Source organism: Rhodnius prolixus, unplaced genomic scaffold (genome assembly GCF_049639745.1).
Source record: "Rhodnius prolixus isolate KJV_2025 unplaced genomic scaffold, Rpr scaffold_1, whole genome shotgun sequence".
Taxonomy (NCBI): Eukaryota; Metazoa; Arthropoda; class Insecta; order Hemiptera; family Reduviidae; genus Rhodnius; species Rhodnius prolixus.
Genome location: NW_027411581.1, coordinates 42,949,585 through 42,976,274, shown reverse-complemented (window position 1 = coordinate 42,976,274; position 26,690 = coordinate 42,949,585). Strand labels below are relative to the sequence as shown.

Genomic DNA, 26,690 nt, shown 5'->3' with positions numbered 1-26,690 from the left:
TTTTCATACAAGTCGAGTGACACGAATATGACCAGATTTAAGTTATATTTTATTTCGACAAAGTAAATCTTTCTAAAGCATCATTTTTACTAAATTTACTTTGAATTAAGTAAACTATTGCATTTAATCCATACAGTTAAGCTTATAAGATCTCTGAGAGAGTAGGTTTTTCTTTTTTTTTTGTAATTGCCAGTAAGTGCAAGTCACGAGTAAAATGTTAGAAATTTATTCTTACAGAAAATATACGTCTTGTGGACACCAGGTCTAATAAGCGATTTGTTGAAATATTTATTTTAAGTATGAAGTTGTCACACTGTTATCCATCATGCAAATAGAATCTCACTAACAAAAATTAAAAAGAACTCAGAATTAAATCTACTTTTCAGTATCCTCAAAACTGTTGTCGATCGAATTTCTTCCCGAGTTTGAAGGGCTGCTGAAGCTCTTTGCGGGCTATTTACGAAGTGATCTAAAAGTGAAACAATGGTTTAATTTTTATCGACTTTTTGGCATTGCATTTTGGATCGTATATTCCACTTTTAAGTAGAACTCTCTTCCGGCTTTACTGGAAACATTCGATCAGGTTATTGACTTTTTTAACACAAAGATCAATAACAATGTAATAATGTTTTATACTTTAAATATTATTATTAGTAGGGGCTAAAGATGGACAAAAATATGTTTAATAATAAAAAAGATAAGTGAAGTACCACAAATCTTAAATACCAAGTTTCAGAGTGACTAAAAGTTTTGTCAAGTAATTGGTAAAGTTATCATCTTAGATAAATGGAACTTCCAAACTTTATCAAAATAATCACGATATTTATTAAAGTTTGATAATTTATTTAATCAATACATAAATTCTGTTTTACGACCAAACTTTGCGGCTAGAAGTAAATCACGATTTACAGTAAAATACGTATTTTTAATGTTTTTCTAGCAGAGCTATCTATACCCAAATAATTAAAATAAGTGTAAAGGCCTATAAAATGTGTGTAAATATGTTCGTTAAAATAATGCAGTGGGAAGAAACTGTTTATGTAGAGTTCATTAACATACCTGCACCGTCACTTCATAATGTCTTCCAAGTCAAGTTCTGTACTCAAAACAATCAAATAAAACATTCACAAATAAATATTTATAAAATTTAATGTAAATTGTAAGCTGTTGTTTTTCTAATACAGCGTTTCCCAACCTGTGGTGCGCGTACCACTAGTGGTACGCGAGTTGCTGGTTGGTGGTTCGCGAAAAATAATCAGTAATGGCGTACGTAAAAATTTTTAAAAAAAATCAAAGCATAAAAATATCCTTTCCTATAATTCATAAAAATTATTTTAATTAATAATATTATACAGTAAAGTTGTTAATATGTAGAGTAATAAGGTTAGTCTGTCTCAAGTTATAAGAGAAAATATAATACATTTAACAGGATTAAAATTGTCTTTCATGGTGTATTTTCTAAATCCCGAAAACACGAATAATAATTTATTTCAAACCCCTTCTATAAAGAAAATTTAGGAAAAGCTACCTCACTATCAATAAAAGATAAATAAAATTTAGTAGAATTGTCATGTGACAGAAATTAAATGATATCTATGTAAAAATCTGCTTAAAGAGGCTGATTGTAATGAGTAAGCTTTTATTTTGTAACAATAGATATTTTGGAGGTTATAGTTTTTATTGCTGGAACTCCTTATGTACATATGTATATACTTAAATGTTAAATAAAGTTTATTCATTCATTCATTCATGAGTAAGCTCTATCCAAGCAACATTACATTTAATTGGTACTTTCAGGTAGTTGAATGCTTAAAAGAAATTAATTTAGAAGATTTGGGCACAAATATAATAATCCTAAAGAAGAACTTTGTAAATTTATTAACAATTTTGAAGATAAAAAAATGTACGCAATTTTTAATAATTATAAAAAAAAAGTTTTAAAACTAAGATCTTACACTTTACAAAGTGAACATGAACTCCTTTGTAACAGATAAATTGTATCACTATACGTATAAAGATAATAATAATAAAATAACACACTCGGAATAACAAATTTCACGAAACACAATCATTTTTATTAAATGGTACAATTTAGCATACTACCAAGTGGTACGCGAGCCAAAAAAGGTTGGTAAACGCTGTTCTAATATATTGATCTAATGTTTGGTAAGTTTTTGGTGCTACTAAGCAAAATTAGTTGAACGGAAGGTCTAGGATGTCGCATTGATCTGCTATCATCACTCGTTTCCATTTTCTGGAAATGTCTACTATCGCGATTAGAGCAAACTGTCAAACAATCCTTAGCTGGTGACTGAGTAATCAGTTTGCCATTAGTCTTCTTCTTTTTCCCCCTTTATTAACCTTTTTATGTAGGATGCTGGGCCACGTTAACACGCTTCTTTGACCACATTATCCGCCATTTGTTTCCTTTGATTCTCCGTGACCTTTTAACTAGAGCATATTTCAACTAATCTATACACTTATTCAATTCAATTTGCCTTGTAATTTCATATATGTAGTACAAGTGGTTGCTTCGGTCTGTAGGATACACTGAGGAAAGTTTGTACCGTTTTTTAGGGCTTACAATTGCTTCTCTTTTGGCTGGTAAAAAGAATTTATTTAAATAACTTTCAAGGGCGAAGTAGTTGGCCAATAAAATTTAAAACTTAAACTCTAGAGTGAATATAACTGATTCTAAGTAGTCTGCTCCATAGAATGTATAAAATTTCCTAATATAGTCAATTAACTGTGGACACCAAACCTGCGTGTGTAGTATACAGTTTTGTGATTTACTTTTATGAATGTACGTCGGGGCGTTTTTTGCTTCTACTTCTCCTCCTTCCTTCCCATTGCATCCGTGAAGTATGACTAATTGTGATAGGCCAACAGTCGGTGCCAAGTCGCTTAGCATTTATTTATTCATACGTAGTTCAGTAAGTTTCCAACTGTCAGATCTTTTGTTATTCAGAATTATACATTACAGTAACTAAGTTGTTGTATTTGCCACCGTGCCACCGGGTAATAAGTTACGAAATACTTTTTTCAAAAAAAATATTAAATTTACATGTAGATGGTGAGAATGTGTGCAAAATCCTTTTACTTTCTGTGGGACAGCACGGGGGTTGACACTTGTCAATCTATATGCACATAAATTCGTATTTTTAAAGGAGCGTTTGACTGAAAAAGTTTAAACTTAATCTTTTCATAAATATTATGAATGCGCAGTGCAAAATTGCTTTTGAATTATGTTTGTTGTAACTTGCTTTAGAATTCAACACTAAAGCTTTAAGGGGTTCTGTAGCTGGCTACTGGATAAAATAGACACCTGAAACCTGCAATGGTGTAACTTTTCAGGCTAAAAGTGTTACAATATTCAATCGTATCCAAAAATTTGTTATTGTTTAATTTAATATAAATCGTAAACTAAATGTCGAGCATTACTGTAACTGCTTTTTATTTCTACCAGCAGATCGTTCTATCCTGGTTTTATTTATATACACATTAGTATCTTTATTCTGCAAGCAGGACACTAAAGTTAAAAATTATATTTAAATTAGACTATCATTAACTTTGGCGTGCTCCATCACCTCAGAAGTAACTTTTACGTACACTGTCGTTTTACGCGACATTTACGTACTTACATAAATAAAACCAGTCAAAATACCAAATTAGGTGTCGTGGTCGGAGGCGATTAGCTAACACACTTAACTATAAATTTCTCTCATTTATTTCATTACATAAAATATAAGCATACAGAGACGCCACGGTAGTCGAGCGGTTAGAGGTGAGGCCCCGCAAAGCTGAGATGTTATTTTGGTACTGGGTTCGATTCCCAGACTAGGCCTTTATTTAATGGTTAATATAAGAAATTTATAGTAAAATATGTTCGCTGCATCCACGACTCCTAATTTGGCAGTTGGACCTAAAGCCTACCTGAAAAAATAGGCATTACTTTGCTTTTACGAAAGGAATATTTAGGTCAGAATGTATTGTGTGTTTGGAGAAGGAGGAGATATTAACTCCTGTTATCTATTGTTAGAATTTTAGATTGTAAGGTCTGAAGTCGGTTGATGTTCGTACCTCGGTTCGCTCCGTACGTCCATATTGGGGCAAGTAGATCGATATATAGTGTTCGTTTGTTCGTCAGGGTCAGTTTTGATCGTTTGTCGAGTAGTCTTTTCAACATTTTATACCTCAGATTGAGGTCAGTTCGTTTGAGTCTCGTGTGAGGGTTCCATGTTAGTCGTTTGTCAAGATGTAGTCCAAGATATCGTACTTGGTTAATAATTGGTATAGAAGTGTTGTGGAAATAGAGAAACGGAAGAATTATCTTATTTAGAGTGAATACTATGGGTTGCAGGTGCAGGTAGGATTTAATGAAATGGCATAAGTTCTTGTGTTTTACCCAATTCTATAAAGCAAAATTAAAATTTATTTTATGATACTAAATGAGGGCATAAGCGCTAAGCACATTCTGGGATTAAATTCTACGGTATTCGTGTTACACAATTAAAACTAAATAAAGTATACAAGTCCCATTTATATTTATAAAGAATATTATTTCGTAGCAGTGAAGGTCATGGCAATGAAGGAAATGCAGACAAGATGTTGAACTGTTTGCCATTACGTCATCAAGTCAAGCCACTACTAAGTGACGCAATACCTAAGGGACACCCGTTAGAACTAACCCAGTTTTCTCATAACGAACCACACCCGTTCCCCTGTCACTCAGTACAATATTCGGGCCTACGGCCTAATAAATACTTAATTCTTTTTACTTTCAATTTTATCACAAATAACAGATCTACTTTGTTAAAAGCTAAACAAAAAAAATCGTGTTCTGCTTAATTTTTTGGAATTTAGTATTTAATAAAATTTTATTAGAGATTCTGGATCATTACGAGATTATCGCTTCTCTTTTTTTATATAATAATGCAAAATCATCATTTCCTTCAAATCTATCAGACAGCAGTCCATTGTTGGTTTGCATCTAATTTCTAAAATGCTTCTAAATGTTCTGAATTATAATCCAGGCTAACAAAAAAACAAATAGCATTGGCAGCAGAAAATCAAGGTCATCCTCCCAAACAGATATTACACTTAGGAAAACATTCCTCCGCTTTTAGCAAATTAATAAAATTTAACTAAGAAATTTAACATATTAGTAGACCATTTTTAATCCGCTCTTATTGGCTAAAAGAATCAACGATTTATAAAATGGTTGGTAACAACCAAAAAACAAAATCTGAATAATAGTAAATTGTCCTTCAACACTTGTAAAGTACTATTTTGCATACTATAGAATTTTTTGTTTTTCCTGTAATAGATTGATATTGATTAGCGGACCAACATTCAGCTTAGATTTATGTTCAATTCTAATTTCTGAAAGTTGTTTTCTAAATTCTAATCGACCTTCTTCTAGCTCTTTCTTCAGATAAATAAAGTATGGTTACATAAATTCCAAATAGAAAATAATAAAAAGAAGTAATTGAATTAAATAACTTCTCTTGTTTTAATAATAAAAATAAATAAAGGAAACTTGGACGCACAATTAAGATAATTCATTATATTCAAGCAAAAATAAAAAACAATACCTAGATATTTAAGGAAAAAGGTAAGCTCAGTGTCTATGTTTCAACGCAAAGATCCCGGGTTCTAATCCAGCTACCGGCCCTTGGATATTCTTTTCCTAGGAGCTCTTGGCAGCTCACTATGCAGTGATGGAAAGTGTTGTCTTAATACTAGAGAATACCTATTCGGAGACCGGTAGTGAATGAAAAAATCTCCGGGCGCCTCTAACCTCAGATATTGTTGACACATCTCAAACTAAAAAAAATAATTAATTAATAAAACTGTTCAGTATAATAAAGTAGAGTTATGACGAAAACAAATAGGTAATTCGGAGCAGCTTGCTTCTGAAGGTGTTTCAAGAATGTGGCCGTGGACATGTGGTTGACTTGTACCTTCGTAGGTGACTACGACTACAGGTTGGATCATTGTAGCACCGACCTAAGCAAGGTTATCAGCTTCATCGTTCCCCTAATCGCCAACATTTGCAAGCGCCCATTGTGATGATATCTTAAACCGTCTTTGAACTTTTTTTTTTTACTTATCACAACTTCTTTTTTAGTAGGAGTTGAAGAAATAGCCAGAATAACTTAACTCTTAAGTTCATAAGTGATCCACAAGGCTACGTAAAACTGTTCTGATTTAGAGAGGGGAAAATAGGTCTCGAGCGATAGAGAAGCAGTGATTGTGCGATAATTCAAGTTGGTACTTCTCTTGGAGCTGCACGGCCAAGTTAATGGTCTGTGTTTTAAGGAGGTAATTAGCAGGCAGATATGGTGTTCCAGACATTGAAGTCATCACATTTTGAAACATTCAGAGTTTTATACAAAAAACTAAAGTATTAAAAAGAAAGTCTTGTGGTTTATTTTAATAATTTAATCACTTAAAAATGTCATATTTTAATGTCTACTTTCTACAACAGTTTTATCTTTATGAAATTCAATGATTGATGCGCCCGCATAAAGGCATGACTTTGGTAAATAGGATTTCACCTGCTAAACTGCTGAATGTAGCAACTGTCTCGCTGAAGTATGAAAAATAAATATTTATCATTTCCTTTTGTTAACCCAAGTCCAATAAATTCTTTTTTTCAAGCGGTGTGGATGTAATTGAGCTGTAATTTTAATGCTTGCGCGTTCTGTAGTGGTAGCAAGTGTGTTTCTTATACTTCTTTAAGTTGAGAAGAATACATTTATTATGTAAAGGCAACTAAAAACCAACAGTTTGTCGTCATTGAAGAAAGGGTAGGTTATGTGTTAGAGCGACTATTATGAATGCAAGCAGATGAATACAGTACACGGGCATTAAAGCGCAATATGAGCCGTTCATAATAGGTAAGTTGACAAATGGCCGTCGAAGAGGGGTTAAAGGCTCGGTTAGAATATAAGCACAACCCTTATTTCTTCCACTTTCATAGAACAGACCGTAAGAGAGCTGGTAACCCCTTCACTAGTCCTAGAAGAGCAAGGCTAGGACAAAAGTAAAGTGTAGATCCATAGAGGGTGGTTTTTTAATTAGTTACCTGGTCTAGGCGAGCGTTATTTCCTAGAAGTACCATCTGTTCTAGTTGTAACACTATGTTCCCACGCGCTATCTATTGTCCACTATGTACACTGGAGACTTGGTGCACGATCTATCCTCCATATAAGAAGTTGTCACTTCTTAATTTTAGACAACAAACAGTGAAAGGGGAGACGCTCTCTGACCGATAATACCGTGTGGAGGGGGTACTTATTATTTAACACTATTATTATACTACGCGATTATATTGTGTAGAGAATCTAAGTTTGCTAACTTACCTTGCAAAACTATATTTCCTGCTTTGGCTACGTATAAACCGTTCCCATGAATTTATTCATCTATGGATGCATAGACATTTCATATCTGTCCGCTATTATGAGTTATGTAGTCTAAACATTACAATAGATTCCATATTTTTAGAAATAGATAAGAGACAAGATCTATGAGCGAATAGACGTGCAGTCTATTTACTCTTGCACCTGGATTCTTGATGCAATCTATCGCTGAGAGTATTATTGAATTTGTTAGTAAAGTAAAACATTGAACCTAGCGTGATATCCGTTACTCCAAATAATAAATAATTTGTAGAAAATAACTACATCTACTTCATAAAGATTCGCAAAATTAATTTCGATATACCCTATTTAAATAAAGCAAATTGTGGCCTTGAGCAATAAACGAAGGTATGTCTAGTAAAAAGTAGTTTACACTGCTCAAAATATTTTATAATGATGACTAAAAGTAAAGAGTTCACAAACAAAATCCAAGTGCAGAAATTGAAAAGGATAGATAGGATAAGCAGGAAAAAAAAAAAGAAATGGAAGACTTAACAGGATTTAAGAAAATGGATTGTGTCAAATTTGGCTCAGAAGATTTATAAGTTCTCAAATAAGGATTTCAAGGCTACTACACTGGAGCGGATGTCTAATTTTGACATTAGATCTGCCCAAGTGTGCTACCAATAAAGAGAAAATGGCCATTCTGCGAACTAACTTGGTGAACAGAGAATGATTCTTCGGCTTTAGAGGACACCTAATCCAGAACACCATAATCCATAATCTGACCATACCACAATCTGTAGATTATTCATTATAATTACGAATTATATAGTTTTTGCTTCATACGAAGTACAAATGAATACCAACGTTTCAAAGAATCCGTCCATTTAGGACATCAATATAAAGGTGTACGTGAACATAACGGACCCTCTCTGTAGATTATTGGTAACGCAATGATTTAATTTTTGTTTTAAAACTACTTACTCTAGAAGAAAAAATAAATAAATAAAAGAAAAATCATGGGAGAAATACAAAAATCAAAATCAATAATAGCCTATTATTGTTGATAATATAGGTACACAAATTGGTGATGCAATCCGTTATTGCTGATATTTAAGACATTGCTTCTAGATTTCGCTTTCACTGTAATCTGAAGTCGGCATATGTATCTCACCTGTGGATTTAAGTGAATCTCATGTTACCAAACCGCCGTACACTTGTTTCCTGACAAAGAACATGAGTTTATTTTAAGACAGAATAAAATTTAAATAAATGATTTTCTAATAAAATAAATAAATTTAAAAGGGATAAATCTCTTATAGATTGTTTTTAAATCGAAGAGATGTTGCTGTTGTTCAAATAAGATTCTTTGTTTTAAACAAAATAAGTTTTCCAATATCATGGAAAACGAATGTGCACCAATTCATCCCTCTTATGGCAGCTCTAATAATAATATTAATGCATAAGAAAACCTTGAGCCCACATTATCACTAATCTTACAAGTTTCATCCGGTTAGTAATGAATAGGGAACGGATTCGTATGTATTTACATATTTTTTTCTAGGCAATTTACAGACGTTTTTCAACTAGAAGTATTCATACTGACACTTTTTAAGCCGTTTGAGTCTACTTTTATTTCACATATTTCCACATATTTGGATGTTATCGCATATTTATACATATTTGATTAAAATAAATAAATATTTCTACATATTTAATCAAAATATGTACATATTTTTCATTTTGGGCATATTTTCATAATTGGGAGGTGGTTGACAGGAACTGTGAACCACAGACTGTAGGGCTGTGAATCACAGTGGGTACAATGGTTATTGTAATTTATACAGAATGCTGCTAAACAGTGAAGGGCACTTGTTAGTTCTTTGAAGTTGTCTGACGTTGTCTGTTCTTTCAGCTCGTTCGTTGAAGTGTCCAATTCATTTCGTTCGGTCACTTAGTGTATTCTTTTTTGGGTGAAATGCCACGAACATCGGCCTTAAACAAACAACTGGTTGCTAAATATCTTCGCGAGTTTCCAGCAGAACTTTTTCGAAGTGATGGAGACATTTTGTACTGTACAGCTTGTGACAAGCGCGTTTCTTGCTCTCATCGTTCCCAAGTCACCCAACATATTGCCACCGGATCGCACATAGAGAATAAAAACAGAAAGAAAGAGAGGACGTCCTATCAAGCCTTCCTTACATCTCCATCATCTAGTAAGTCTACTCTGAGTACAGATCTGTGACGGGCTTTGGTTAGAGCAGATATCCCTTTCCACAAACTTAAAAATCCTCATTTCAAAGGATTCTTAGAGACCTACTCGTATATTGGGAAAAAAATGCCTGACGAGAGCGCTCTGAGGAAAAACTACCTGGAAGATATCTATAAAGATACACTAACCAAAATTCGAGAACATATCAAAGATGGACTGATTTGGGTGTCAATTGATGAAACCACTGACGTTGAGGGCAGGTATATTGCCAATGCAGTTATTGGAAAACTTGATAGTGATGCTGATGTGAATTCAAAGCCATTCCTTTTGAACTGTGAGGTTCTCGAAAAATGCAATCATTCCACCATTTCATGATTTTCATTAAAAAAAAATGTCCATTTTACTTAAATATTCCAGAAAATATTTTAAGAAAATCACATATTTTCCACATAATTGACGAAAATAAATGCATATTTTAATTAAATATTTGGCATTTTTAAATACATAAAAATCCGTTCCTTAGTCATGAAATACCGGATGAAGGAATTTGTTCGACTACCTGTTAGGTTTTTACTCCATTATCCCAGCAGAGCATAATGGAAAGTGAAATATGAGACAAAATTAATAAGAAGTCTGTAGACTATGTACAGTTGAATTAAAATGAAATTCAGTTTGATTTGGGATTGCCAGCTAGAAAACAAGTTCCATTTTCCTTTCAGTCTACCAAGTGCAGGAGGCAGAATGTTGATTCTGTTTCTGGATTAGTTCTGCAAAATTGAGATTAGTGGATAAGTAATTGGAGCAAAAGCTGGAGAGTATTTCATAAGTTATTATTGAAATAAACAAGATTTTTTAGCTCTAAATTTTTGATGAATAAAAATTTTCTTAATATAATGCAATCGACTTATTTTCTTCTTTTTAATTAACTCGACTTCTCAACTTACCTGTCGCCAATTCACTTTGGAACCCTCTATTTTAAAGGTACGAAATAAAAAAGTTAAATTCATTTATCTATTTTATTTATTTACAAAACGTGTGACAAAGTTAAACAAATATTTAAAATATAATTTATTAGATTAGATTTCCAAAATATCTTTTTTCTTTTTTTTTTGTACGATTTAAAAATAATACAAAATAAATGTATGAAATGTGTGTACAACTATTTTACATCGCCATGATAAAACTGTGAAAAATCTTCATGAAATGTGAATTTATTTTTTAAACATTAAAATAATTGACTGTTTTATTTTTTATAATGTACAAGTTGTGGTTGCAGTAACTCTTCTTCTGGCTTTTTCTTAGGGAAGTACGGGTTGTGGTTGGGGTCCAAGTTCAAACTAAACATAGATATTAAGTTAGTGATAATTGTTATATTTTTATTAAACCAATTAATATCTTTATTGTAATTAATAGATCAGAATGTTAATATTAAAATATTTCTTTCTGTACTTGGTTTCTTGCTGACATTTTATAGTGTTCAAAACAAAATATTTAGGAGTTCAATGAAACTAAAACAGACCATTACGATGAAAATCAAAGAATGATATTCGAATGTTTAATTTATGGTGTTCACAAATTTTCATATGGAACGACTTAATTTGTGAAATATTTTAAATTCTGAATTATTAATCACCTATTTTTGTTCGTTTTTGTTCTACTAAAGAAGGAAATTCAAGGTGACAGAGCAGAGATAAGTGATCAGTTCTGTCCATTTGTATCCTGATTCATTTTAAGAGCTGAAATTCTATGGCGCCGAGCCAAGATGTAATTTTTTGACAGAGTAATTAAACATCTGAGAGTTAGAGAAGCCGAGGAGGTGATGGAAGGCCATCTTCAAGCTAGAAGGACCTAAAAGATTTTATTCGAAAGATTTAATGGAGTTTCTTCCTAGAGTAGGAAACAGTAGAAGAATTTTAAGTGAGTCTGGGTTGCAAAATAGATTGCTTGGCGACAAGGCAGAACAAGCAAGAAGGTAAGTAGTAAACGTAAAAAATTCGATGAGAGGATTGAAGAAAGAAATTAGTTAGTGTGATTTTTTAGCTAGGAAAAATATAGTGTCTTCAGGAGAGGAATATCCTCAGGAATGCTAGGCACTTGGGAGTGTTGGAACTAAAATATATCTTGTGTAACTTTCAAATATAAATTATAGATCTTAATATATGTAAGCAGTACCTCCAACCTTTTAATAAAAATCGTAGAAGTATTTATCGTACGATATTTTGTACGAAAGAGGACTTTAGAGTATTTCTAAACAAAATAGAATTCGAAGTGAATACTTCTCATTAATCAAGCGTAGCCAAATAATTAGTTCCATAAATAACAAACACAAATTAGGAGATAAAAGAAATAAGAATCTCATAATATATATTTAATATAATTTTTCACTTAGTGGTATCATTTTTCTGTTACTTCATTGTATTACGTGGCCAACACGAAGTTGACAATAATCTGACAATATACAAAAAATCAGAGTGAAAGTTTCTTTTCTATTAGATTTATTAGAACGAAACAATTGCTATATAATAAAAATTAGGTAATTGCTGAAAATAGCTAACATCAATAATAATTGTGTAATATATATATAAGTTACAAAACAAAAAGAAAAAAGTATAACTCACTCATATAGCCTGGGTGCATCAGCGCAATTAACATTGTACCACCAATCGCAGGCGAACTCCAGTTGATTGAAGAGGGTGCCATTAGGGCAGAGAAATGAGGCTCCCTGCGCCCCCTCGCGACCGTCATGGCACACGTGGTATGCCTAAATTAAAATAACATGTAATTACTTTCAATGAAGTTAACAAATGGTTACAATTTTTCAAAATTATTTTGTCATTGGAGCGGTTACTAACATAACATACATAACATAAAATTCTTCCACTACAGTAATACATAGATAATAAACAAAATCAAAAAACCAGGATGTGATTTGTATTATTAACGAAAAAAAAACTCAATTTAATTAATAATTTGTTTTTAATACCAGCATTTACTTCTAAGCTCCAATATATTGAATATTGTTTAAAAATAATGAAGTTTAATTGACAATAATTTTACATATTACAGTAAGATTAATTGTAATTTTTAGAAAGAGGCTACCGCCAAACAAAAGTTAAACAGACTGTTGGGAAGGATTTGGTAAAAATTTATTTAAAAGATAAAAATAGTAATATTAGCAAACGTTCAATAATTCATTATTCAATTTTCAAGAGAACCAAGATTGTTTCAGCTGAAACGAAGAATAAAGCTGAAGCAAGCTAGTAGCCAAAGAATCAGCTTTCCTTCCTTCTGTTCCTTATTCCCAATTAGTGTTCAACAGCGGCGTTTGTGGATTTTATTTTCTTGACGCACCATCCAAGGAAAGCAGTTATGCAAGTGATGTGATTTATTTAGGTATAGATCCTCTTTAACACTGTTCAATTTAAAAACCGTTATCATCGGTTGCAGAAAACTCTCCAGTTTTCTATTGAGCTGTTTTACACTTAATGCTCAAGAAAGGATGAAATTAGTAGATATGGAAAGATTCAATCGATAAGTACATGGGGAAGATGTATAGTGAGAATATAATGTCATAAACAACCAGAAATTTACAAAAATTAATTATCGTATTTATAAGAACTAAAGTAAGCACAGAAAAACTTGAGGGGGAGAAAGGTTGTAGTTTGATGTAGTTACAAAGCGGAAAGTTTTAGATTTCAACAAGCACAGAACCCCTGCATAAATTTATGAACAATTTTAGTAAAACAAACTCTGCGAAACAATTTCTAAAGTTTGGTGGATTTCATTTTACGAAGCAAAATAACAATTGTAAATGTTTGTATAATCTTCAGATTGGCTGATTTAAGTGCATGGTTTTTGGCTTAGAAGAGCAAGAGCAATTTAGTAAGCATTAGAGGTGTGAGTGAACGTTAGATAGTCCGAATTTCAGAATATCTTAACAGCTAGCTGGTGACAGCAATGTTGAAAGCAGTAAGGAATGTCGATACTTATGTGAAAAGGTACGTTCTAAAAGAAGGAAGTACATCAGTAAAACGATAACAAAAAACATATGTACCATAAACCTACGTTCGTTAATTGATACAATGAAATAATAAAGTAGATTAATCCACTTTCACCGTTAAATCTGCTAAAAGCATTAAATAAATTTAAAACTAGAAGCCGAGTAAATTTTTAATTTAATTGCTGTTATTACGGCAGATTAAGCAGCTTACAAACTAATATGTATCTGTGAAATTTAACTAGAAGCTAACCTTGCAATAAAACAACTTTTATATTACTCAATAAACCAAACTAAAATCCGTCCATTGCCTTCGATAGCTCCAGAAATAAACAGGTCTTGAAAATTTATTTATATTAATATTTCTACTATAAAAAAAAATAGCTCACTTTCTACATTTAGCTGGAAATATTAACATTTGTCTGATTGACGCAATCGGAAACGGCCTATATTATTCTGTAGAAAAAGATAATAATAAACACTTATTTTTTTCTTCATTTGCGGGTTGACTTCGACTCTGGTCTTTTTTGCTTCATTTGAACCGCATATCCAACTCTTAACGTTTCACTCATTAAATATTCTTATTTTAAAACATTAGCGAAAACGAACACAAATATTTATAGGGCAAACTAAAATTGTAAATGGAAAAGATTTTTAAAATTCTTCCCACCTACAAGAATCTAAAGCTCAACATACTTGCTTTGGACTTGAGTTATTATTCTGAACAATTTCTTAAAATCTCTGAAACCTTTTACAATATAATAAAAGTTTTGAAATATTACACTTCTCCCTATTAATATTTACAAAAGTCGCACCCTTTAAAACAAAATTAGAATAATAAATACTATATTTAACAATTAAAACAGTTAAATAAATAAAATTACACTGCACCCTCTGGTCGCACCTGTCCTACCAGAGAGGTAACTGTAATGTTGCATTCGATTTTTCCAGCGCACAAAACCTTGTCTCTCATACCATCAATAGCGAGTGCGTTGCGTTTGCAGGTAATCCCAACAAAATTGAAGCAATGTGTGTAATTGGTTTGTTTAAGACTAAGATTTATAGAAAAAATTGAGATTTAGCGTTAAGTAAAATTTATTGTTTAAACAAAGAAATGCTCATTTGAGATAACCAAAGACTTTGAGCCTTTGAAGATTGTTTCTTTGCCAGGTAAGATGAGAGCGAAACGGTTTGAGGCAACAATGGATCAAATAGCAGACGGAGGAAGTAGGTTTGAATTATTATTACTAAAAAAAAGCCCTTCAAGGACTGAAGAACCGAAGACTTTTTAGAGACATTTCAGGGTTCTACTTCATAAGAGAAGTTATCCACAAAATACACACTGTACTTATTTACCTCGTTTAAACTTCTTGAGTTTCTTATTGAAGAAGTCGCTGACCGATCTAGCAAAAAGTCAAAACCTAATCAGCCGCAAAGTATACACAATTAATTGCACGATAATAATCGATTTACTAATTATTAAACCTTTGGTGAGCCGCAAGGTTTGGTCCTTGGACCAACTTTCTAAAAATTTTAAGAATGATTTAACCAAAATCAAATTTAAAATTAACAGTGGCGATGATACTTCCTTTTTTATATCTTCCTTCAGAATTGACACTATTGTCAATCACTTATCAGTAGCTAAAAGTTTTAAGTACGAGTTCTTCAAAAAGTGGAGAATCAGACCTAACGACACCAAAACGGAGCTGGTTCTATTGTCTCGTAAAAGACCCATGATCAACCCGTGACGCATGTTCAAATAAATGGTGCCTCTCTAGCATTAAAAAAAAGAGGTTAAATACTTAGGCTTAACTTTAAACTCAAAACTATCCTGAAACAAAGCATGTTAACGATTTAGAAACTCAACCTTGGATTTTCCAAATAAGAAACTCTTTACACTCAAGCGATACTCCTGTATGCAACCTCTGTTTGGTCTCACACTTTTGCTACCAATTACAATAAAATACAGATCGGACAAAATAAATGTCAGATTAATTGGCTCATTGCCTAGATTAGCTTCTATAGTGTATACGCGGTATTTGACGTTACTAGTGTCTATACTTCTATTTCTTATCTTCTAGACAAAGTTTTCACTATTTGTCATAAAAGTTCTTACCCCAATATAGCAAACATTGTAAATTATAAGGCAAATTCTCTTGGCTACAAAAAGTATAAACATAAGAGATTTAAGCATATTTTGTCATAACTGCCTATATCAAGCTAACTTTTTTTTTATTAATAAATTTTCTTAAATACAGAAATACGTTCTCTTTTAATCTGTACAGATAATAGTTGACGGCATATAGGCGCCAAGCTTGAAACCTCAATTTTTATTTATTTTTTACTATTATTATCATTATTATCAGATTCAACAAGATAACTTGACCTACCTGACAACCAGTTTCTACATTCGCATACATGCCAGGAGCATAAGGCACATGTCCGCAGTGGAAACTTGTAGGAGGTACACTCTTAAATAGTGGGTAATCCACGCCAGGAATACCTGGAACTTTGCTTAAATCTTGTAACTCTTTTGTAGTCCCAGTACGGATTGTAATCGGACTTCTTTTCTATGAACAAAAAAATTAATTAATTAATTAATAAAATAAATGGAAGGAGTAAAATTACCTACCCTTTGAGAAAGTTAGTTAACTTTTCAATTCTATTCGTACTCACATACACTCTCTCCCTTTCTGCCATGTAAGGTAAGAAGGATTTTGTAATTGGGAGAAATTGAAATTAGAGGACTCCTAGACGGAAAAAATAAAGTGTTTTCCGAATATAGGCGTACAACTTTTGCATCTGTCTGAACAATATATTAGAAACGCAAACTAGTTGGAGGGTCAATTAGATATTTATCGATATTCTGTTCACTCTGACTGATAAATTGAGAAAAATTGTTCAACAAAAAATGTGATTTCTTTTATTTTGGCACTTTTACGTAGTCTATAACATTAATTTATAAAATAAAATGAAATTTAAGGTAAGAGAAAAGAAATAAAAAATAGTACGCGGAGTTGCCGCTAGGAAGCGCGAGCTCCTCGAATGGAAGCTGCTAAAATCAAAGGACCAAAGTATTTTATTGTATATAATAAATTATATATGTTTATTAAAGGAACCCACACAAGATATCAAAAAGGTATCTGAAACGCAAGTTTTACTGGTAAGAGCCATTGAGAGAATTGATGAATGACCTCAGCAATGTCTCAGAAAAACTCACTCGATGATCAAGGCAGAAATGGACAGTGACTCGTCGTTACATACACTACTTTTGTCAACAAATTTGTATCATAATTGAACCGTGAGTTGTCTATTATATTCTTCCCCTCTTGTTTTTTTATATGTAAGCGTTTTTTTTTTTATTTTTTTATTTATTTATTTACAAGACGGGCAATCACCCAGTTACAAAGAAATATAATTTAAAATAACATTTAATAATAACTCAATATGTAATAATTATAGAATATACATACATCATACATTTATACATATATATATCGTAGAATAGAAATAAAGATAAAATAGAAATAATATATACACATAATTTACTTAATAGATAAACAAAATACTTCAAAATATGTACTATAAAATATACTTTAAAAATAGAAACTTTACTCAATTAATAAATCTTTATATCACAAATAACCGGTAAGTTTTCCCTAGTACCAATCACCGCAAAATCAGCCATTTAACAAATGTTTCAACTCGATCATGTTGGTGTTAAATATATCAAAATCAGCGGGTAGATGATTAACTTGATCCGCAACTCTTGGAAAATAACTGAACTTACGATAATTGGTACCATGGCACACTTTAGAAAACACTTGTTTTTGTCTAGTACCGTTTGTTGGCACGTGAAAATTTAACAATGATAAAAGTTCAGGGCAGTTTATATTATTATTTAGAATTTTGAAAATAAAATTTAAGTCTGTGGCTTGTCTACGAAACTGTAAAGTACTCAAACCAGTAAATTCCATTACGTCATCGTACGGTACCTCCGTCATGACTTTTGTCTCTCGATACCAGAGCAATCTTAGGAATCTTCTTTGAAGTGATTCAAGTTTGTTGACGTAAGTTTTCTGATAAGGAGACCATAAAGCAGAGCAGTACTCAAGAATAGGTCGCACCATTACTTTGTAAAGGATAATTATGGTTCTGACATCTTTAAAGTTTCGAGTAGATCTAGATATAAAGCCAAGCATTTTATTTGCCTTTGTGACTATGGAGTTCATGTGGAGGTTGAATGAAAGGTTAGCACAGAACGTAACACCAAGGTCCTTCACTACATTAGATCTACTTAGAGTTGCAGCATGAAGAGAATAATCGAAGTTTGTACACGTCCGACTACGATGATAGGATACTACCTTACATTTAGAGATGTTTAGGCTCATATCATTTTCATCGCACCAAACACTCAGTCTATGAAGAGAGTTTTGGAGGAGGAGAAAGTCATCCGCAGAGTTAATGGCAGTATAAATCTTTAAATCGTCAGCAAAAAGCAGAAAGTTTACTGAATTGAGACATGTAGATATATCATTGATAAAAATTTTGAATAAAAAAGGGCCAAGAATAGAACCTTGAGGTACACCAGATGATACAAGAAATTCTTCTGACATTAGTGATTTGTATTTAACAGATTGATGTCTTGCGGTGAGGTAGGAGTAAAACCAGTCAAGTAGTGATCCATGAATTCCACAATGGGATAGTTTATGAATTAGTTTGGAATGATTGACACGATCAAAAGCTTTGGCGAAATCGAGATATACAGCATCGACCTGCTTGGCAGTAACTAAGGCTCTCCGCAGATAGTCCTCAAATAGTAACAAATTAGTGAGCGTCGATCTACCAGAATGGAAGCCATGCTGTTCACTGAGGATGAGGTTGTCGAGTAAAGGTCGAAGAATGTCAATTACAGACTTTTCAAATATTTTCGCAATTGCTGATTGAATGCAAATTGGTCTATAATTTGTAACATCCCTCTTATCTCCAGATTTGTAAATCGGAACTACAAAACTTGTTTTTAGCATGTCCGGATAAATCCCATGTTTTACGGATTTGGTAAATAATGAGGCCAGAATCGGAGCCAGAGCAAGTTGACAATTTTTTAATACTGCAGATGGTATTCCATCAGGTCCTGTACCTTTCCTGATGTTGACATTAGACAGTTGTCTTAGTACATCTTCGTTTACGAAATTGATTTATCTTTCTCTAAATTCATTTATTTCTTTTTAATTATTGTAGGTATTAGAGTAAAGAAAATAAAATAAGTACGAAAAATACTATCGGCATTTTGCCAACAGTCTTTGTTATTCAGTAAATGTACAAAGAAAGAGATTTCCTTGAAATGGTAACTAAATAAGGCGATTTTGCATTTAATTAACTAAAGCAAATTGCGTTCTTTATAAACAATGGTTCCGTTCTGGAATTATGTATCCATTTAGAAGCGACATGCAGTATTATACTGTCTATCCACTTCTTCTCTTGCCTGGCCAATTGTCTCCAGCACAGATCTCATATCTTATAATGAAATATTTTTCTGGCTATCTGATTCTTCATTCAATTTTTGTGGGATTAAAGGTACAGTATGCAGGATACAGTGCTCAGCTATCTATAGTCATAACTATTGATTCTATTTTTAGGAAATAACTTCTCGTAAAAAAAAAAATATAGTGAAACAATTAATTTAAACTTTAAAATGAAACAATAAATTTTGATATATAATAAGTATAGTAGCTATTTATGCTTAGCTTCAATTGGATATTAAATTATGTTCATCGGTAGTAGCTTAGAGAATCCACGAAAATAAGAATAGAGTAAGACCGTGTGCACCGATGTATGAATTAATTTTTACAAGTAAACTGTATTATTCACAACACCGAGTGTCAGGACTACCTATCACGATACCACAATTTTTTTTTCTTAAAAACGTAACTTTTACTTCTTCACCAATTTCTAAAGCGGGCACAAGGTGCCCTCCTTGGCACGACAGTAAATAGTGGATCGAAAATAGGAGGTAGTTCAAGGCCATAGATTTAAAGAGTAAACTTTACCCTCTCCACTTCTTGGCAGCAAAAAAGCGATCAAATTCTTGATGTATATAGCAAACCTGAATTATTTATTTATATTTTTGTATATATTTGTATCTCTGTAATATTTTTGTACGTTAATTCGAGTTTAGAGATCTCATCAATAGTACCATAACTTTGAACGGGGCAATTCGCACTTTCCCATTAGCCACTGTATACGAGTGCCTGAATTTCTATCGTGTTGCTAGTTCTGGCCTTCACCACTATGTACGATATGCTAGCCACAAGAAACGCTTCGTACCACAGACCGTAAAATAAAAATCCCTTAAGACCAAACATAATTATTAAAAGCCAGTTCATGCAGTAAAATTCAAAACTAAGATTTTTCGAGAATTCATAAATCTTTTATTTATTAATAAATGCGCTGTATAATTCTATTTTTGCATTTAGTATTTGTTAAAATAATTATTTTATTCGAAATTTTAAAGGCTAACAATGAAGGATAATTATTGTACCAAAAAAAAAACAACAAAAAATGAGAAATAAGAAAAATCTGAGACAAAAGTACAATTAATTATATCCTTATTTGCATACAAAAGGATGAGGTCAGTAAGATATCCTTGGATAACGCCATTCTCCCCCAAACACTGATCAATATTAATGTCAAAAAATTTAATTAAAATATCAAGTGAACTTCAAGTTGACATTCATTATTTACTTTTTCTCAAATAAAAATAACTCAATTGTTATTCACAAGATAATTGAGTCTAATTTATTTTCAGGAAGGTTATGACCTAGAAATGAAGACATTTATAGTTATAGAAATTTTTAAAGAAGACACCACCTTTACTCGAATCGGATTATTGTGTAATTTATTCTCAAGAATTTTTAGCATTCTCTTTTCTTCTTCTTTCATTTATTTTATTTTTTACAATTGGTTGATTTGATCATCATGGTTTTTAAAGCCACTTATTCAAAGTTCAAGGTGCAATAATCCAGTTAAACTGGAATTGAAGAAGCTATCCCGTTCAATAATCTATAAAAAGAAATGTCAGTTAAAAAACCAAAAACCTTCTAAATCTCATAAAGATCATTGGACAAATAATGAGACAAGGCTATGGCAGACTATGTTTTAGTCCAAAAAAAAAAAAGGCTACAGACATATGAGCTGTTATCGTAATATTCAATCGAAACTTAAACAAATCAACCTGTCCTGAATCAGAAGACTAATCTTAGACAAGTATTGACAAAGACCCTCGTTAAGAACCAAGAAAAGCATTTCTAGTTAACACTCCTGACATCTTGGCAAACACTTCAAATTCACGCTTCAGAACTAATGAAATTCTTTTTAGGCTCACTCGCTCCCCAATCTATTCAGAATAGGATCTGGACAGCGCATCAAGCGTTTAGCTGATAGTAAGAGACAAAAGAATTTGATGCGAACAATCGCTCGACATGGTGCTGATTAACAACGACATCTTAGCACCCTCAAATATGGCGTTAAGCATTTTCTCAGCAAATAACAACTTTTTTTGTAAATGCAAAATTCAGAGAAAATTAAGAAGAAATTTTGAATAAAAATCTTAGAACTTTGAAAAACCCAATGAGTAAAATGTTGCTTCAAAGTAGTTTTGCAATTTTTAATCAAGACATTTAATCGCTCTTTATAAAAATAATTTAAAAAAACACTAAGCGTCGTACATTACACTGAGATAATTTAATTAAAATAATAGTTACAGTTCTACCTTGAATGTGATGTATGTACGTAGTGTAAAAAACATCGTTGGGCTTAGAAAATTTTTTGAATCTCAGAAATTTAGCAACACATTTACACCTCCTTTACAATGTTTACAAAAAGAAAACGGAATCATTTCGAAAAAATATTTAAAAAAAGACAAATCTTTTTATTAAAAAGGTACTTCCAGCTGAAAGTTTTGTATATCTGGCCCCGTGGAGGTTCACCAAAAATAAATGTCAAGTTTTTCAGCTAGAATGTTCATATGTACGCACAGAAAATCTTATAAAAACCACTTTTTGGGACAAATAAGACTTCAATTCGTCGCACTTCTGGTTCAAAATACAAATCGTAAATCATTACGATTCTTACAAAAAGAAACGCATCATTCTCTGGATAATATTAGAACCAACTACAAACTGCAGAGAATCTGAAAGTTACAGTTCCCCCTCAGCATAAACCCAAAATCAATTTTTCCTTGAAAATATTAAATTAAGGGTGAAGGTTAAGTTCTTGGGAACATGTTCAAAGAGAATTGTTGTAGTCAAAATCAATGAAAACGCAAAAAAAACTGTTAAAATATGTGGAAAAAGTTTAATTCAGTTTGTCTAGATTTGCGCTTATCGATAAAACGATGGTTTTCAAATTTAAAATTCAGGATATCCACTTGGAATACCCTATTATTTGTTGTTGAGATAATTTATTCAATCTCTAAATCACATATTCACCATTTGCTAACCAATGTTCAAATTCTGAAGGGCTACTAATCTAGAATTGCCAATCTGTCACCATTAGTTGTACTTCCTTTTGCTTGCAGTCACTGAATAAATCAATTTTTTACGTTTATCCAATTTATGCAATATTTTTACATGTTTTCATTTTGTATGAAAATTGCTACACGGCTATTCTTTAAGTTTAGACACCACACGCTGGCAGCTTTATTTGGAGCAATCAAAGCAAAGAAAATTTCCTATCAGAAAACGAGTTTGCCTATTTCCAAATTACCTGTTACTAAAGTGTGGCTGTTCCACTACTGAAGTAACATGTTGACGCAGTACTTCAGTAAGGATACCAACATTGAAGTAAATTACCAATTCTATCTGCTGCTTGATGAAATAACTGAATTAATTTTAACATTTTCCGTTTCTGTAAATGCTGCCACTGCATATTTGAACAAATTATAACTTCTTAAAAAATTCCTTGGGCGAATTTTGTGACTTATTGCGGAAAGAAAGATATTTCGATTGGCACATTTTAAATAAATTGAAGTTTTTATTTAGGAAAATAAGAAGATTCAAGACATAGTCTCTTTATGTACTGTATAACAGGAACAATCAAACGGCAACGCCTTTTTACAGTCAATTTTCCAAAATTTCTCAAAAATGGATCGAACTAGTCTCTTTAAACACGTTATTCTGACTAATATAAAAATCAATTCTACTCTTACGTCAAACTTTTATTCAGAAAATTAGACTTTGAAGAGATAATCTTTAGTGTGTGACAATAGAGAAGAAGCGTTCAGCGATGAATTTGAAGTAGCCAATATTACGTGCTGGGAGGTGGATTATTACCTCACACAATTCCTTACCGGCCACGGGTATTTCGCAGGATTCCTTAAAAAAATAGGGAAAAGGCCGTCTGGGGCGTGTATTTACGGGGACTCGGACTCGGATGACGCCCTGCACACCTTTTTTGAGTGTACACGATGGGTACAAGAAAGAAGAAGCTTGCAGGAAGTCACCGGTCCGATAGCTCCGGACAGCATCGTCGGACGGATGCTGGAAGACGAGGAAGCCTGGGCAAAAGTATCTTCCATTGCTAAAAAAATATTAATAAGGAAAAAGAAGGACCTCGAATTATTGTAGGTAAGGTGGAAGAGCAATAAAAAGAAGGAAAGCCAAGTAACGAGGCGCCATCCCGAAGTAATGCTGTTTGGCGGTTCCGGGATGGATATTTACGCCTGAAGGGGAGGGGGTTTTTTAGTGGGTTGAGCCCCACACACCCGACAGATCGTCGGAAGGTGCCTTTGGCATTTTTCCCCCTCGCAAAAAAAAAAAAAAAAAAAAAAAAAAAAAAAAAAAAAAAAAAATATTACGTGCTGATCGCCTTCTACATCCTCACTACCATCTATAAGTATTTGTTTAAGGGATAGCAAACGATGAATATTTAATTGTATCATTATTATTATTATTATTTTTAATGAAAATTATAAATAACAGTAAAATTATTTTTTGTTACATAATAATAGGGAAATTATCTTGCTCAGCAAGGTGCAGTATGTGGAAGCCCGAAGGAACCGCGTGCCGACCCAGCTCGAGTGGATAAAAGAAGAGATAAACTCAAAACGATTAGGGGCGCTAATGACCTCAGCAGTCGATGCGCCAAAAAATAAAAAAAAAATAATAGGGAAAGAAGGAGCAATGAGCAGCTCTCTGCAGCAGATTTAATTCAATCTTTTAACAGATTGTCTGCAGAGTAAGGATTCCCACAGCAATTACTGACTTGATTGACGAACAAGGTATTTGGGCTCAGTTCAGTTCTGCGAGATTATTAATCCAATGTGTCAAGTCGATGCAAAACATCAATTTAGCAAAATAAGGAAAAAAAGTTTTTCAGACTTATGTTTAGTACTAGTAAATAATAGATCTGCTAGTTACAAACAAATTGCCTAATTCTCAAATCAAATTTATGTTAATCGCCCAAAATCAAAAATCAAAGTTTTAGATTGTACATTTTATATGCTATCTCAGTAAAATGGTAAAACAATAGTATCGTTTTACTTTTACTGAAAAATAAACAGTTCAAGAGAACAGCAAAAGCAGTTAGCAGTAATAGAATTCATGATATGAATTGTAAGTAATCGGTAGTTGGAGGTTAATGCGTCTTTTAGATGGGGATGCTAATTAAATCTCTCGTTTTTTTATCATATTTTGAATGTTAAGTCTTTATAATTTGTTATATGTTTTTTTTTTAATATTATTTAGTGTGCGTTATTCACTAATACAAAAATGTGTAGAGGGCCATTGTTTATATGAACACAAACAAATATTGTTACCATTAAATTAAAAACAAGAATTTTAGATCTCAATTCAATAAGGTAAATTCTTTTTAAAAAAATCCGGCCTGTCAAGTTAATAATAAAGGAAGTACATCAACTTAATTAGTTCCTAAAAAAGTTTATTTAGAATCAACAGGTAAAATTTATAGACAAAACAAATTATCTTTGACAAATTAATAAACCAAAACAAACTGCTCGTCTCCTTCTGAAAATGCAATTTTTCGCTCACTCCTATTGTTATTTCAAAAATTATCAATTCAATATACAGGCTGAGATCAGATAACGTGTTTCATTTATTTTTTAAATAGATAAAACGTCTTTAAATTGGTTACTTTTCTAAGGCAAGATCCATTAAAATGGAATGTTTCTAACCAATTAACAATTAACAAAATGGATAATTACCTTTCTTGCAGCATAAGTAACGGCTATAACTGCAAAAAGTAAAAGCACAACTTTTGGTGACCACATGTTGACTGAGTGGCCTACAGGAGAATGGTTACTTGATCTTAATGCTGCTGTGATCTCGCAATAAAAACCTCTCCCCGCTAAATATTAGTGCGAGAGGGGCACTTCTAAAACAACTTTCACCTTCGTAGAGGTACGAACCTTCGCAGCGTACAATACGCTTATGTGCTTTACGCACCAACGCTCTGTATCCATAATGTTTGCCAAAAATTTTCATTCAATATCTAATTCCGATATTTGCTGGCATTCACTTACAACCAGGATTTCAATTCAGTTTGTTCTTTTTGCTTAAGACTAGGCTGTTTACTAAGCGTTTAATTGGTCCAAATGTTATTATAAATGTGTAAAGCTCCTGTTAACTAACCGCTATTTCACTACCTGTTTCAGTTTACTTCATAGAATTGTGTGAACACGACCACATACAAATAAAGCGGTGCGCCTTTTTTCCGATTATTTTACCTTTCCTCCCTTTCCCCTGCGGATTTGGAAACCATTGTAGTAAGTTATTGATTTTAAAGTTTAAATTAAACTAGTAAAATGAATATTATAATTTCTAGACATTCACAAAAAGTGTGAAAGAAGCCCTCTGAAATTAAATATAACAGCAATAAAAAATCGGCGAACAAAATCAATAAGAGTAGGATAAATTTCAGATTAAAAATGATAAAAAAAAAGATTAAGCAATGAATGAATTTGTTATTTAATTTATTTCTTTTTTAATTTTTTGAAAAATTTGTTTATAATAAATATATTTTTTTAAAAAATACATAAATACGTGTTCAACAAATTTTTTGTACGCCTTAAAATATATTTTTATTTATTAGAAAGAAATAATTAAATTAATAATCAAAATTAAACTATAATAAATTTGAAATTGCTAACAGGAGCTTATAATATGGCAGGAGCTCTGCTTTTATTAGTTTCTGCCGGCGAACTACCACAGGTCCTATCATTTACATCTTTCTATTTTCATCCTTCCTTAATAACATTCAATCAACAGAATTTATAAAATATTATGAGCAATATATGCTCAATTTTATTATTATTATTTTTTGAAATAGTGTGCTCCCAAAAAAAAAAAAAAATTGTTTTTAATAAATAAATGAACACCAATGTTGTACGACGTTCCCACTTAAGTTGTTAAATGCAATTTAAATGCTATAAAAGCTTTTGGACAGGGATATAGAGTGCTGTATTTACAAAATAGGTCTATTTATTCGTGAAAATTCGAAAAATGAATTTATTTTTTGAAAATAAACCCATTAGTAAATTGTAATAAAACTAAGTTTAGTATTAAGAGAACATAACACTGGTGGAGCTAACTGAGTTGCTACTTCTCTTAACCCTATATTCTACTCTTCTCTCAAGGAAGTTTACGCTAAGGTAATGGCTTTAGTTAAAAAATTTTTGTTATTTTAATTTTTATTACATTTTTTATTTTCCTTAAATTTAAAATGTTTTCTAGGTGAAAATGGAAAATAATTTCAAAAAGAAAGAAACCCGATTTAAATTGCGTTCTACAATTCAAATTTTTTACTGTGATAAGTACCATTTTACAAGGTCGGTTTTGGGAGCAACTCAAGATTAAAATATTTAAAAATTTATTCCTATCATTAATGTAGTTATTTAAGAACTTAATTGTTTATTTAAATATTATTTTATTATCTCCAGCGAAGTTACAAAATATTATTTGACTAGAACTCACGAACATCTTTATTGTAAACGGTAATTGATATGCGCATTAGAAATAGTCGATGGTACCTATTTGTAAAAAAACATATTTATTTAAAGTTTTAAACATTCGCCGTCAATAAACACTCCCTTGATTCT

General features: G+C 32.0%; 1 protein-coding gene across 1 annotated transcript; it reads right to left on the bottom strand.

The window, feature by feature from the left end:
• Positions 1 to 10,581: 10,581 nt before the first annotated feature.
• On the bottom strand, positions 10,582 to 24,936 carry LOC141460181 (uncharacterized). The gene is made up of 4 exons (XM_074139931.1): positions 24,798 to 24,936; positions 15,967 to 16,146; positions 12,198 to 12,340; positions 10,582 to 10,916 (listed from the first exon to the last, which is right to left on the bottom strand). The coding sequence occupies exons 1-4, from the start codon at positions 24,861 to 24,863 to the stop codon at positions 10,823 to 10,825; spliced, it is 483 nt and encodes a 160-aa protein (XP_073996032.1). The 5' UTR covers positions 24,864 to 24,936; the 3' UTR covers positions 10,582 to 10,822.
• Between the last annotated feature and the right edge of the window lie 1,754 nt (positions 24,937 to 26,690).

What these genes read in the sequence shown, in the direction of transcription:
- LOC141460181 (XM_074139931.1), bottom strand. Translation starts at nt 24,863, where the DNA reads ATGTGGTCACCAAAAGTTGTGCTTTTACTTTTTGCAGTTATAGCCGTT. An exon ending in ATGTAGAAACTGGTTGTCAG is followed by an intron (nt 12,341 to 15,966) that starts GTAGGTCAAGTT and finishes ATTTTAATTTAG; the next exon opens with GCATACCACGTGTGCCATGA. An exon ending in GATGCACCCAGGCTATATGA is followed by an intron (nt 10,917 to 12,197) that starts GTGAGTTATACT and finishes ATCTATGTTTAG; the next exon opens with TTTGAACTTGGACCCCAACC.